Genomic DNA, 13896 nt, shown 5'->3' on the forward strand with positions numbered 1-13896 from the left:
AAGGATAAATGCTACAAAGAAGTTAGAAACTGTGGCACACCACGTACAAACAAAGAAAGCATTCTTTGTTCATTCCCTGTCACACGACCCTTTGCGACTGAAACGATCTGAAAACAAAGAGAGAAACCCACTCACCATTTCTCGGACGGGGTATCTTGGGCTCAGGCTGGCAGAGGCAGACGTGCTGAGGAAGTTCGCCTGAGCCGGTCGAAGTCGCACTTGGAGGGGAACGAATGTCAGTGGGGCTGTTGATTCCGACTTGATCTTCTCCATTCATCGTGTCCTCGAGAGGCGCGAGCCTTTTCCTAGCTGATCGAGGGGATGTCAAAGTTGGCGACGGAGGTTCCTCTTTCGCACGCACAGGACTTGATGTGGGTGTGGGCTTTGCATCATGGATCCTGTTACTTTTACGCAAGTTACGAGATCGCTTCACATCGTCTATTGAAGAGTTCTGAGGCGTGTCGCCGACCTGCATGTTCGATCTGACGTACCTCCTGGGGACGTGGAAGAACGTCGCAACAGGGCTCGGGGGTGGAGGGGGTGGAGGCCGAACAATTGGCGGCAGTACGCGACTTGCTAACATTCTGGACGTGAAAGACGAGCTCGCTGATATAATGAAGGCCTTTGAGGTCGAATTTCATTGTCCCATGATTAGGAAGGGAGGCGTGTCGGACGAACCATTGAACATTCTCAGCTGCTTTGAGATTGATATGCGGGTGCGGTACAAATGCATTGCGCTTTGATGATTAGGCGCCAGCGATCCAGTAGATTGTTGTTCCAGACAGATGCGGCTGAACCTGGTGCGCGATTCCTTTGTTCCTGCCACGTCCCAAAACGGCCAAGAACACGCCCCGAGACATTCCAGCATTCCGACGCCAACTATGCAAGGACTTAACAATGCCAGATAATAGCGGACCCACGCGTGGTCTCGGGAAGTACGATTTCACAACAGCTACCCCTCTTTTCGTGGCGGAGCTCCTACTAATAACTCAACAGCGTCCTTGGTCAAGTTTCAAACATTGTCTTTCACATGGCTGGTCATTGATTCGGTGGAAATTCTAGAGTGAAACGCTCTCCCGCCTTTCTACTTGGTCTGGGGTGGCCTTGGGTACCACCTTTCGTTGCTGGGGTGTTGACAGTATGATTACCGCGAACGAGGCGTGCGGCCTGTTTTCCGATTAGTTTGTGTGCGCTAGGTCCAAGGTGCAGGTCATCCCTGTTCTCTGATTAGGCTCAGACAATGCGTTTGTTTGGTTGGATGACTGACCAAAATAGATGCGCAGCTGGATCGGAACATTTCTCTACAGCGGCTGCATGCAGATTCGTCGCGTTGCCAGCCAACGACATGATTACACATGGCAGCTCCACGTCTTCGACCAGCAGCATGCGTTCTTTGGAGCCAAACGCATCCAGGATGCCTTCGCAATACAGCTGTTTCATTCTGACATGCTCTATCACCACATCATTCAAGTCAGGCATGAAGACTCTGCCCTTCTGCCATTGCACTGCGCGTTGAAACAAGACAGCGTTCCAGTAAGTCTGCAGGAACAACATTCGATGCTGAGTTTGCGCTACTCGTAGATCCAGACCATCTTTGCTGGGCTTGAAACGCGGGAAGAATGTGACATCGATCATTTGAGGCATAACAATCTGGACGGCAGTTGACGATTGCGCTACCAAAACATCAAGCTGAACGAATAACTCTGCTATGCTATCATCGACAGATCTCATAGCGAACTCCATTTCGAGCTTTGAGTATTCGAGAAGATCCCAAAGCCCGAAGAACACGGCGAAGAGTGTCCAATCGTCATCAGATCGGAGGCGTCTTGGTATGCGGTACTTCTTTTCCTCGTACTTGAGGAACTGTTCGACCTGTGTCTTCAAGTCGATCAGTGACAAGTTGTCGCCTTGTCCTTTCATGGCGGCTGAATGCACATCTGAGTCGATGACAGAACCAACCGTGCTTATGTTTAGGCTCATTGGTACAGAGCTGGCGAAGTTGTCGATCAGATCGCAAGCGAGCTTCCATATGTTAGTTGTCGCTGTTTCGCACAAGACAATGACTTACCTCATTGCAAAGCGTTTCAGCCCATAGCTCGCCCCGGGCAGGATCTCGGACAATTGCCTCCAAGTATGGTAGTGGAACCGCTCGAATACTACCTGTGTCAGACCAGTCGTCGCCAAATACAACAAGGCGACGTATCGCGCTTTTAGAGCCTAAGGAACGTCGGGAGAACAGACAGTAACCAATAGTAACTAAAAACGCAGCAGCACGAGCGTGAGATTTTGAAGGAGATCGCATCCTGCACGAAGTATGCGGCGGAACGTGGTATGGGGAACAAGGAATTATAACAAGACATCGGCACGCTCATGCCCCCTTGGGTTCGACCTGTGTCGTAGACATGTCTGAAAGAGGCAAATCCTAAACTATCACCCTATCTTGCAAAGGGTTAGCAGCCAGGCGCGTATTACAGTACATCAACCTGTCGTCGATGCTCTTCGGTCCAGTTGACGCAGGTGAGGCATGGCACATGTCGCATGCTTTTTGGCAGTGTGATTCAGCGTCGACGACCAGGTTGATCGCATCGCGACTAGGAGACACGGCCGAGGCGCGACGGCAACGCGTTTGGGTACTTTCAGTGCGACGACAGCGTCCTCATTTGCACGTCGGTTCTCGGTACGTACAGACTGTCATAGAATTTCGCGTCTGAACATGGCTGCTGCTGTGGTTTCAGTGGAATTTGTTGTGAAGGACGAGCGGTGACGCGCTTTCGAGTGATTGGAAGCTAGCTTGGACGCGCTCGCGCCACTCGCGTGCGTCCTCCTTACAACATTGAAGCTCACAAAAAAAATATCTCCACAAGCGCCTCGTGTGGGGGCTAGGTACACGCGCACGCCTATCGCGCCTGTTCTTGACCTTCAATCTCCGCCAGATATGAAGAATATGAATGGTTTGTACTGTAACTGTCACGTGATCACACCATTTCAAACATCGCGAATCTTACATCACTAATACCTGAGCTCATATGTTATAGTTTTTGAAAAAGACCGTGATTTTAGCCAGCCGAATAGATGCCATATGTCATTCCACGAAAACTTGTCTTCTACTATCGTCATCACAATGAACCATCGCGTCATGAATGAGACGTGGAGGTATTTTCTTGTGGCAGGATTCTGCGGCGAACTGTAGTACGGGAACGACTGGTCTGAGATTCTGATAGCTCGCGATGTTTACTATGTTTCTCCTTGCTAGACGAATTTTGATAAGACCATCATACAAATAGGTGGACAAAAGTCAACATCACTTCGCTCGCAAGGAATACCTTATATTGGGTCATCGGAAGCTGGATATGATTTCTCGGGCATACATGTCAGATTCCGCCGAATGCTTGAGATGTACAAGTGATAGTTGCGCACCTCACGCAGCGATGAACATCCACACCATAGCCTTTTCACTTCGTCAAAATTTATGTGCCGTTAGTGCTTATATTCGAGGCCCAGGAACTATAAAGAATCACGTTCTGCTTGTTAGAAGGCCATCGCAACCTCCACACGTAACCTAAGCAAGCAACTTGTCTCCCCAGCAAACACTCAACCATGGAGTTCTAGTATGTAGAGCTCCAGCCTTGCGCAGTGATATACTAATTTTCAAGCAGCACTCTCATCACCCTACTCATACTTCCATTCATCAGCACCTTCACATACCTCCTAGTGAGCACGGATATGACGATCTTAAGTCCTATCTCGGTCAAAGTCTGATTACCGTTCAAAATCGATGCGCTCGGTCTCATCACGCTGCTCGGCGCAGAGGCGATGCGCAAGTCCCTGGCCAACTGGTCTTACTCCCTGGGAACACTTTCCACTCATGACTGGATACATCTTCGCGGACAACTCGGTTGCCGAGTCGGTCCCAGGCTTTATCCTATACAACATCTCCAAGGGTATCATGGCGACAAATTTAAGCTCATGGTCTACGCGTTGGCTGCTCTGTCAGCAGATCAACTCTCCTACCACGGTCTTGAAGATCCGAGATGCCAGCAAGGTCTCTAAGGAGACGAATGTCCTGCATGTTGCTATCGCGGCCTCTGATTTCATCTTGAATGTCGCTTTAGTCGTGCTTCCGGCGCTTCTCTGCGATTGGTATGGCTTCGCCGCTTCACCGCTTCACTAAGCCTTGTTGGCCTGATTGCCGTTCGATTCTGGACTTTGACGGCAAGCCGCAAAGCACTCGATTCAAGTGTTAAGCGTTCAGCTGGAGCTACAAAGCTGAAGTAGATCAGAATGTTTGTCACCATGCCAAACGGTAATGTCGTTACGATCCGGACCACCACGGGCATCGTACAAGAACTGCTTGCTTACCGAAGCTCGACCGCAACCTAAGAAGGCGCATTCAAATTGTGTGCGCTGCCTGCTGGGCGCTTTTCAGCGTCCATACAATCGCGCTGGAAATGGCTTGCCTTGCAATGCAGCTTGTCTTGGTGTCGCTAACATTGGTCTTCTCCATCCCAGCAGATCAGGACTGGTTGAGCAATCATGGCCAAGACAATACCACTCACGCCAGCAACCGCCTTCTTATCAAATAGACTGTTGCAGTTCAACAAAATAGGTCGAAGGCATATGCATTGCTGGAATTGACAGCGGAGGAGGAACAGACCATGATCGACTGGTCCCTGATGCCGAAGCGTCTGAACAGGATTTGATGGACCGCTTACGAGTCCTACAAGGAGGCCGCCGAGAAGGATCCCGCCGCTTTGGAGACTTGGGGCGAACGCATGAAGGCGGCACATCAAGTGTCGGTGGAAGAAAACGTTGTCGAGAGGCAGTAGCTTACTCAAGAGGAATAAGAAGAAGTTGATCACTTGTGGTTGCTTAAAGTTTTCGATCGGAATCGCCCTGAAGCTGGCCAACGGTATTCTCATGGTCGAAGCGTTCTTCCTTCGAGGCCAATGTATTGATGACTTGTCGGTTTGACGGTTCTCAACATTTGCGTAAAACACATGTGGCAACAGACCGATCTAAGACATGGATATTCGTTCTACAAGTGTTGCAATAAGCTATAGTCCCTCCCATTATTTTTCCCGTTGTCAACTTGTCTTCTCCTGATATACTGTTACTTGTGCTTGTCATCGTTCCCTTTATGAGACAACGTGAAATCTTACTTAGCAGTTCCCCTTGCCTCTCCTTCTCTTCCCCTCCCCATCCGCTCTTTGTTCCCTTCTCTCTTGCCTAGGCACGCCCTGTAGTCATAATACCCTGTTCGCCCACAGGATTTTTATTGGCATCAAGTAGAGGATTACATTTCTCCACAGGCCCTTCGCCTTTGTCACACGAGAGAGTCCACATCTGGCAGCTTAGAGTTGGAGCCCACCAGCCTGCAAGACAGTCAGCGTACATGAGTTATGCGTACTCTACCCAGGGCTCTTACCGTTGTACTGAAATCCCGGTGTTACCTGCTGTCGAAAGCTGATTCCTTTTGACTTTGTGTCTGTGTTAGTATTGCCTGTTGACGAAGATACAGCCTCGGAAAATTCCTTGTTGTACCCAACACTAAAAGTAGCCGTGGGACCAGATAACATCCATCCGGCCATTGCCTCGAACGACATCCCTTCACTGTTCGTATAAGTTGTCGACTTTTCGCTAGACACGCTTGAGGCCACGCTAGCCTCAAACTCTACTGACATGTCGCAGCCAATGTCAGATCCACAGGGAAATGAATTACCATCTACAACCTGCTTCCCTGACTTTGTGTAGGTAGGGCCTTCTGGCTTTGCCTGGCACTAACGTTATAGCCATAGATATTAGTTTCCTGTGTGGATGGAGAAGTTTGTCGCAGAATACATACATTCCAGTTAGCACTAGAGGCAGGTCGATTCGCGAATGGATTCTTGTTCTGCCCGCCCGTATTGCGTCGACTCAGCCACTGTGATTTACTCCTTCTACTCCTGCGTGGAGTGTATAGTTGTGGTGAGCTCGTGGGGTCTTTGGATGCGGGCTCGGAGCGCTTCGTTGTAGTACCGCCGGGGAAAGCGCCAATCCTGACACATTCTGCGCCACAGCAAGCTCCAGCGCCAACTCCTATACGCGTCAGTTAGCAGAAGGAAACCGAAGAAAATGGACCAAATTGGACCACATACCTCCGGAGCGGATGGTGGACATGTAACAACCGCCCTTGTTCACTGATAGCCTGATTCGTCCCGAAAGCCCTGGCTCGATGCTGCCTTTGTCGCTGTTGAAGTCGTCGAAGAGGAGAACGCGGCAGTTTGCTGCTGGTTGGTCTATTTTCTAAGTGAACTTGTTAGCCAGCGGGTATTGCTCTTACAAACACATGAATCATCATACCCAGTACACCTTGTAGCCTGGACCAGTCTCTGCTGGCGCATCCCCCATGTTAAAGTCCTTTACCCAAGTGGCATTGTTCCAGGAAGTAACCTCAATTGCCTTACTTTCGTCACACGAGTCACACAACTCCTTGTTGCCATTGCCAACTACACAGGGAACTACGCTTGAGCTTCCCGCGGAGGCGGTAGGGGCTAGAATTAACAGTGCTGTACCGGCAGCTGCCAGGGAAAGAGTGGTAATCAACGTAGTGGCACCTGCTACAACACAGGCTATTGTTGCACGCATGACGAAGTCGGGAGTCTTCGTGGTGTGTATGGAAAAGAAGAGAAGATGTCTTCGCAAGTAAGAGTGAAGCTTAGAAGTCACTAGTTGTAGAATATAGTTGCACCCTTTAACACGGCGGCAGCTGCTTTATATGGAGACTATGGAGCCCAAAGCTCATAGAGATGTGACTATCGTAGCTGCGCTATCAACGTGGCATCTTCCGTCACCGCTGCGGCACCAACCCACGCCGTTTGCGGGTATTTCAGTCCAGACTGCCTTGTTGGTCACGCATGTGTTGCTAACGCGTCGCTGCCAACGTCGGCACAGTTGCGGGCATCAAAGTTCGTGCGGCGTAGTCACGGGAATCATACATTGCGCGGCGTATTCACGGAAATGATACTACGGCGCAGTCGCAGGAAGTGGCGAAGCTGCAAAGAGCGGAACTTTGCAGAACATCGCGCAATGCTAGGCTGTCTTATTCAGCTATGGCCAGCTGCAGATGGGCGCAGTAGTTCTGAAGAATATCATGCGTCGGAATAGTTAAAGGTGACGGCCCGTCATAGTACTCTTCTTCTTACAGCAGTCTGTAACAGATCTGTGAACTTCACTTCTCTCTACGCATAAAATATCCTACTATCAACGGCTTAGCCATGATTCTCCCCTCCACTGCCGCACTGCTCCTCGGCGTTCTCACTAGTCTGGCCGCCTCCACTCCCCTGCGCGAGTCTACTGCGCTCGACCAGCCTTACACAAATACAACAACTCTAGAACGACGAGGAAAAACGACGGATCCTTGGCACTTCTGTAGCAATAAAAATTGGTCCTCGTTTGGTGAGCGTGCTTTCCTGGCAGGCCTTCGTCTTATGGGGAAGACCGACGACCGCCAGATGCGACTCGACAAGGAAGCTCGCGAGCAAATCCCTGATTATTACATGGGAGTGCGAGGAATGTGTGAGAACCTTTGGTGCGGAGGAAATCACAGCAAAGGCAGAGGCGTCGTCTTCTACCTCTGTCTTCACGACACCACACCCGATGGCCCTTACCTCTCAGGAGACCTGGCACAGAAATTTCATGACGGTTTCTACGACTGCAACGGCGAAAGAGAGCCCCAGGACGATCCTGATAACAAATCCTTGGCATTTCACGTATGGGAGGCTGGGTATGACCTTCACGTAGAGGGCGGGTATGACGGAATGAAGTGTCCAGGCGACACCAAGAAAACCCGATTTCGTCGTCCTTCTTCGTTGGACTCGCCTCCTTATACGTAGTTCATTTTTTTGCATGTATCTACCTATATGTAGAATGAGAATACCTCTTCTGTGTACATGATTTATCATAGCCTCTCTACACTCCTACAGTGACACATAACATTATCGTCAAACGAATCTAGGCGAATCACTCTGCTAAGATATCCAAGGCGATAATACTTCTACAGTAAAGAATGCAGTAGCGATAGTCTCCTTATTGAAGAGCGCTGCCACGTCGTGTCCGTAAGATCTAACATCTTTTCGATACGTGGACAGTAGAGCAAAGCCGCAATGTCTAACGTGCCCCCAAAACCTAATACTGTGGCTACGTGACAATAGGTTATCCAGAGATCGACCGCTCGCCGCGTTGGTAAGATACAAAAATTCTTCGAAACAGGCGCAGTTGAGCAAAGCCGACTGCGGCACTGCTGTATATAGGCCCGAACGCCGCGTCAGCATTGAAACGGGCACGGTAGAGTAAGGCAGAATGAGGCACGAATGAAGCACTTATGATTGCAGAGCGACCACTCACTGGATTCCAGGGTTGGCAAGATACAACATCTTTTATGTGGCACGGGAAAGCAACACAGACTACGGGGACTTTCGTATGCACCGCACCGCAGGACAGATGCTATCTGCGGCATCTAGCATACTTTGTCTTGTTGTGATCGTGCCAGTCCTGCAGTTCTTACGCCGTAGGCCACCCACCATGCCGCTCAGTTCACGTGCCTCTTTGTCATAGTTTTAGATGACGGTCACTGTGATATTTGACAGTGAAATCTAACGCTGTTCAGCACGCCGTTACACGTGGCCTTAGGACGGGTAGTGTATAAAGAGCAGAGAGCAAGCTCTTGTAGTGTATGCTCATGCTCCTCAGAACATCTCTTTTCACATCTACCTAGATACAACGAGTGTATCATATCATTCTGTTTATCCCACCGTAACATACCATAGCAACCAATCGTCCTACCAATATGCGCGGAATTCTTCCAGCCATCCTTGGCCTTGTCGCCTTGAGTGGAGCCCAAGCGCGAGCTCTCCCTGGAAATGGTCCAGCCCTTGAGCAGCGAGCTGCTGAACTCGACTACACGCACTTGAGTGACTACGCACTGGACGATGTACGCAACAATGGTTTCGCCCAACGTTCGCCAGCGACAGCCGGCGATCTCCTCGGGGCCGGTGATGAGTCCAAACGCATGCTCGCCGTTCGCGTGGCAGCGCCTCCAGCAGCCCCCAGACCCGCTACACCCCCCAAGCCCAATCCAAACAGCAGACCTCGACTTGGTCAATCTGGCTCCGAGGACGCGCCAGAAGAAGCATTCATGGCCCTTGAGCGCAGTGCCGCCAAGGATACTTCCGATATTGTTAGGGCCTTGCCCTGTCGAGATGCTAAGCGTAGCCTCGAGTACACTAAGCTTGGAAATACATTGAGCGGGCGAATGTCCGGGGATGACAAGGTGTATACACTGTCGGAGTGGATGGATTGTAGAGTCTTCCCAATCCTGCCTTGCTAAACATTTGCTAACTTGGTGCTAGTCTACGATGAAGTTGGCGAATTTATGCAAGTTGTTGCCGCCGAAAGGGGCTATGTGTTGAACAAAAAAATAAAAGTGATCTGGATGGGTGGTATGGCTGGTCTTAAGCTCGGATCTCGTGGTGCTGAAGGGAAGACCGGAGACGCCGATATCTCAATCCCCGATGGCCAAGACGCAGGATTGGTAGACATCTTCTGGGAGGCTACTCGACGCTTTGTCGAAAAAAACACCCAAAAGTTTGAATGGATTAAGGTTAATGGGGAATTGAAGCAGGAGCCAATCAACATCCATTGGGATGAGCTTGCGCATCCGGAAGCCAAGAGCAACCTCGCACGTTACAGCCAAGAAGTTGCAGATACATCGAACTTCGTTACACACCTTTTCGGGGACTGGAGAATGCAGCTGTATAGCAAGATGGCCCGCATCGCTACTCATATAGCCCAAGGACACGGCTTCAAAGAAAAAGATCAACAGGACGCCAAGGTGTTTTACCAGCAAGTCAGGCAGATGCAACAGTACAAGGGCAGAGATCTCTCACTCGCAGACTTCCAGCGGATGGGTAGCTTGCTTGGACCTGCGCATGGAGCAGAACAAGCAGCAGCAAACGTTAGGATGGCCATGAAGGCTGTAACTGGAGACGATATGCCTGGCATTGACCAGGCACTCAAGGACCAGATTAAAGCAAAAGGATGCTAAATTGGCTAGTCACCACGATCTCACACCCTGATCTCTCTCTCCCTTTGGAATTGTCTCGAAATGCTTGCTGGGCAGTATGGGAGAGACAAGTCGTTGGATGGCTCGACTTACATATCTCGACTTATGGAACCGATCTTTGCACACTTCACCGAAAATGCTGTTTACAAACCCCACCGGAAACGCTCTTTACAGACCTCACTGGAAACGCTCTTTACACATCTCTCCGGATACGCTCTTTGTTTTGATTTCGCTTCTTGTTCCTTTATATATATGCGCAAGTAGGTGGATAAGAAGTAGAATAAATCTATCCTACACAAACAAATTCCGCTTACTCCACGCAACATCAGCTACATGAAATCGGCCAACTCGGGGCATTCCGCCACATAGTCCCTCAGAGCAACTACGTTCACTCCATTCTCAGTACTTTCTAGCTTGTAATAATAATGCGGATAGAAGTGAAGGTTGCTGTCACTACGAATTTGTTTCCATCGCGACTCGGCCGATAACGCAAGTAGCCTGATAGCTGAGCCACGACGGTATAGATACATCAACACGAGCGTAGCAAAATGGTACGCTATCTGTGCTGCTTTTTCTATCCACTCGTCTGTTTGTCGAAGCAGCTCGTCTTCCATTTCGTATTGACCTGGCGCCCATAGGAGACGGATCATGCGGAGAGACGGGGCTGTGGCTACAGCGTCGAGCGACTTGTCGAGGCCATAAGGCATTCTTATCGGTAGCGAGCAGTCTAGCACCCGTCCTAGACCCGGCTCGAGGGGTGGATACGCAAAGCAATATAGCTGAGGGCACTGAGCCAGAGTCTCCGGTACTATTTCGGGCCAGCCAGGAACTCCCATATGAATCATGAACGAAGAAATGAGCAGCCTTCTTAGACCGGGATGTCTTTGAAGAGTGTTGCCCTTCCAGTCCATGAAAACGGCGAGGGAAATACTACATTCCAATTCTACTAGGCCAGTGAACGACTGTAGCAGCTCTTCGAGACTGCCTGCCTTGCAGTGGTACCGCAAGTAATCGGTGCGGACGGCCAAAACCCGAAGTGATGTCTTTGTCTGCTGTCGAAGCGCAGAAGCAAGCCCTTGGAGAAACGCGTCTACTTGGCTGCAATACTCGAGTCTGAGTACCGAGAGCGTGTCCAAAGAAAGAGCCTGTACCAATCTATCTTCCACTCCAGACAAATCGATATCAGCAACTACGAGTTGCCGAAGCGTTCGAAACGCCTGGCTGGCGCCCATAGCATGCTGAAGTTGTCCATACAGTGGTACTTTTTGGTCGTTGGGCATCCCCTGCCATCGCCATCCGCAAATCTCAAGGCGATCGAGATGAGGAGCAGATGATACAAGGACATTATTATATGCAGCCTCGTACTTATGAAAAGCCTGGGTATGAGCTCCTGGAGCATTTAGATCTCCAATATATACGCGGAGTGTCGTCACCTGATGCAGAGCCAGCGGCAGCACGTGCTCCAAATCTGTCGTCCATGGGGCTGTATCATCGATGGCGCCCGCAGCTGCAGTCCAGTCCAAGCGCGCTCGAAAGCACGTTAATTCAGCCTGACGGTGGAGAAGCTCAAAGAGTAGCTTTGCAGGTAGCGGATTATCGGCAGCGCCCGTGAACGCGCGTAATTGATTGTCTTCCAGCAAGGGTAGCACGCGCGAAAGCCAGCTACATGAGCCGGCGCTGCTTTCCTGGTTCCACTCGAGTGTCAGACTGCGAACACGGCGAAAACAAGCCTTTTGCTCCTCAGATGGCGAGAGAAGACCGTTCGTAAATGATCCAGTTGAAATCGGCGTGAAACTTGTCCACATATACGGACTCATGAGTCGATTCCACTCCTACAACACAGTCAGTATATAGTGCGCGGGTCATCAAGATCGCATGATTACCTGGCTAATAAGGCGCGCACTGCCTTGATCAGCTTTCAACCGAACATAATCAAAAATATGAAGCTTGAGCTCGGTAGCTAGAGAAGAAAACGTAGGTACATGTGCTACCTGCTCAGGGCTGTCCATGGTCTGAATAAGTTATGTCAATGTAACTACTACGATATATATCGGAAGAGCTGTTAGAACCAGGAAAGCTTCATTGCGTTGCGCATTGATCTACGCCGAAGAAGTTGTGAGGCGTGTACCGCGGCGTGGTTCGCTGACTGCGGCGTAGAACGGCACCAAGCCTGAGGCGTGCGACTATCAGAACCACCATCCTCACCATAAATAGGCTCCCTTATCTCAGGGCTAAGTCGAGTTTCACGCTCCGAGTGAAGCCGCATTAAGAGTGCCCTTGGAATAGAGGAAGACACCTGGTAGTGCTTAGATCGAGTTCCTCATACGGTATTTTGACAAGTATGCTATTCCTGGAGCTTACGTCTTCTTTCTCAGATAGAATGTGCATCTTAGGATTGCCGACAAAAAGACTGAAGTCTCTGGGCTGCATTCGTGGAAGAGGGGTGCGGATCACGTGAAGATGTGATTGGCACTAACCATTTTGGGTCATCACCCCAGAACGCGTCAACATTGGGACAACGCGATGCACTGCTCAACCACGACGTCATGGTAAGTCGGCTCAACTTCGCTCTCTAAGCCAGCGGAATACTAACCAATTTCAGGCGCGTACGCGTGTAGACGACAATGCTTCGAAAAAGCGCCGCGGGCGACCGCCAGGGAGCCGCAAATCTGATGCGCCAAAACCTCTCGTAGCAAAAGAGAAGACAAAGCAGAAGCGAAAGTCACGAGTGGAAGAAGATGACGAGGATGAGTTGTCTGGCCTGTTAGTAGATCAGGCACAGTCATCGCGGCCGCGAAAACGCAAAGCGCACAGCGACCCGGACGAGATGGTCGAAGAGGGCCCCAAGGCGCGCAAGAAGTACATGCAATTGGAGGCAAAGACCAAGCGCATACCACAAGAGCAGATAGATACCTGGCCACAGGTCTCTGCTCAAGTGCTAGAGCAGATTGTCGCCGTCGTACGGGACGCCAAGAAGGATATCGCGAACACGCAACGAGACGAGCGCAAAGTCATCGCAGCCCACAACACGCTGAACCCACTCGTAAAGAAGCTCGCACGTCATTTAGCTGCTTCTCGGATACCCCCGCAGGCTAAAGATATACATTTCAATATTGACAAGCTCACCGAGCGCAATGCCCAAGTGTCGCGGGAGGTCACAACAGCTCGGCATTCGAAACAGCTGCTTACTGAGCAGGTCAGGGTGGCTGAGCATATGCTGGAGAAGGACGAGCAAGTTTTGGAACAGCTGAAGAAGGACACGAAGAAGTGGAGGACCGAGTGGAAGCACCAGGAGAAGCATGGACGGGTAGGCCTGCCATGCCTACCGAATTGAGTAGTGGCTGACAATCAGTAGATCCACCCTCTCCTGCTAGAATCCGAGAAGACCGTGGTCCTTCGCGATGGCCCTGACGACATATGCCTGAGGCCAACGCCACCATTGGATACTGCACTGCTGGCTGCCCCTGATGCCGAGCTAGCTCCTGTGCTCGAACAACTGCAGCGAAGTCTGGAGAACATGCAGGGTAACCATGCCCATGTGGACGGCGTCCATGGCGCACTGAGGGACACGCAGGCAGCGTTGGACGAGATTCTGTTCAGGCACGCCAGCGCACAGCAGTACGCAACACTGTGAATATTGACATGCAGGGTAACCGGCAGCGGGAGTTTAGGTTTGTGATCGGCCGTCTCTTTATGATGGTCATGCATGGCTTGGCGCAGGGTTCCATAGGCTACTGGCAAGCGGTAAACACGATACTGGGTCGGGAGATCAAGGCTGTGCAGGAGTTCGCTGGTTT

The 13896-nt window shown here is 50.7% G+C and overlaps 7 protein-coding genes across 7 annotated transcripts; 4 read left to right on the top strand and 3 right to left on the bottom strand.

Moving 5' to 3' along the window:
- Positions 1–1233: 1233 nt before the first annotated feature.
- SNOG_07774 (hypothetical protein) lies at positions 1234–1920 on the bottom strand (the record flags this gene model as incomplete). Its single annotated transcript, XM_001798050.1, has 1 exon — positions 1234–1920. The coding sequence occupies one exon, from the start codon at positions 1918–1920 to the stop codon at positions 1234–1236; it is 687 nt and encodes a 228-aa protein (XP_001798102.1).
- A 1945-nt stretch (positions 1921–3865) lies between these two features.
- SNOG_07775 (hypothetical protein) lies at positions 3866–4171 on the top strand (the record flags this gene model as incomplete). The annotated part of the gene is made up of 1 exon (XM_001798051.1): positions 3866–4171. One exon carries the CDS (start codon positions 3866–3868, stop codon positions 4169–4171), a length of 306 nt encoding a protein of 101 aa, XP_001798103.1.
- A 1237-nt stretch (positions 4172–5408) lies between these two features.
- On the bottom strand, positions 5409–6624 carry SNOG_07776 (hypothetical protein; the record flags this gene model as incomplete). The annotated part of the gene is made up of 4 exons (XM_001798052.1): positions 5409–5771; positions 5843–6075; positions 6135–6282; positions 6340–6624. The coding sequence occupies 4 exons, from the start codon at positions 6622–6624 to the stop codon at positions 5409–5411; spliced, it is 1029 nt and encodes a 342-aa protein (XP_001798104.1).
- A 629-nt stretch (positions 6625–7253) lies between these two features.
- On the top strand, positions 7254–8331 carry SNOG_07777 (hypothetical protein; the record flags this gene model as incomplete). Its single annotated transcript, XM_001798053.1, has 3 exons — positions 7254–7786; positions 8039–8089; positions 8190–8331. 3 exons carry the CDS (start codon positions 7254–7256, stop codon positions 8329–8331), a joined length of 726 nt encoding a protein of 241 aa, XP_001798105.1.
- Positions 8332–8824: 493 nt separating this feature from the next.
- On the top strand, positions 8825–10081 carry SNOG_07778 (hypothetical protein; the record flags this gene model as incomplete). Its single annotated transcript, XM_001798054.1, has 2 exons — positions 8825–9307; positions 9392–10081. 2 exons carry the CDS (start codon positions 8825–8827, stop codon positions 10079–10081), a joined length of 1173 nt encoding a protein of 390 aa, XP_001798106.1.
- Positions 10082–10428: 347 nt separating this feature from the next.
- SNOG_07779 (hypothetical protein) lies at positions 10429–12108 on the bottom strand (the record flags this gene model as incomplete). The annotated part of the gene is made up of 2 exons (XM_001798055.1): positions 10429–11931; positions 12091–12108. 2 exons carry the CDS (start codon positions 12106–12108, stop codon positions 10429–10431), a joined length of 1521 nt encoding a protein of 506 aa, XP_001798107.1.
- Positions 12109–12926: 818 nt separating this feature from the next.
- SNOG_07780 (hypothetical protein) lies at positions 12927–13733 on the top strand (the record flags this gene model as incomplete). Its single annotated transcript, XM_001798056.1, has 2 exons — positions 12927–13406; positions 13455–13733. 2 exons carry the CDS (start codon positions 12927–12929, stop codon positions 13731–13733), a joined length of 759 nt encoding a protein of 252 aa, XP_001798108.1.
- Positions 13734–13896: the final 163 nt, after the last annotated feature.

This window comes from Parastagonospora nodorum, assembly GCF_000146915.1.
Source record: "Parastagonospora nodorum SN15 chromosome Unknown scaffold_11, whole genome shotgun sequence".
Classification (NCBI taxonomy): Eukaryota; Fungi; Ascomycota; class Dothideomycetes; order Pleosporales; family Phaeosphaeriaceae; genus Parastagonospora; species Parastagonospora nodorum.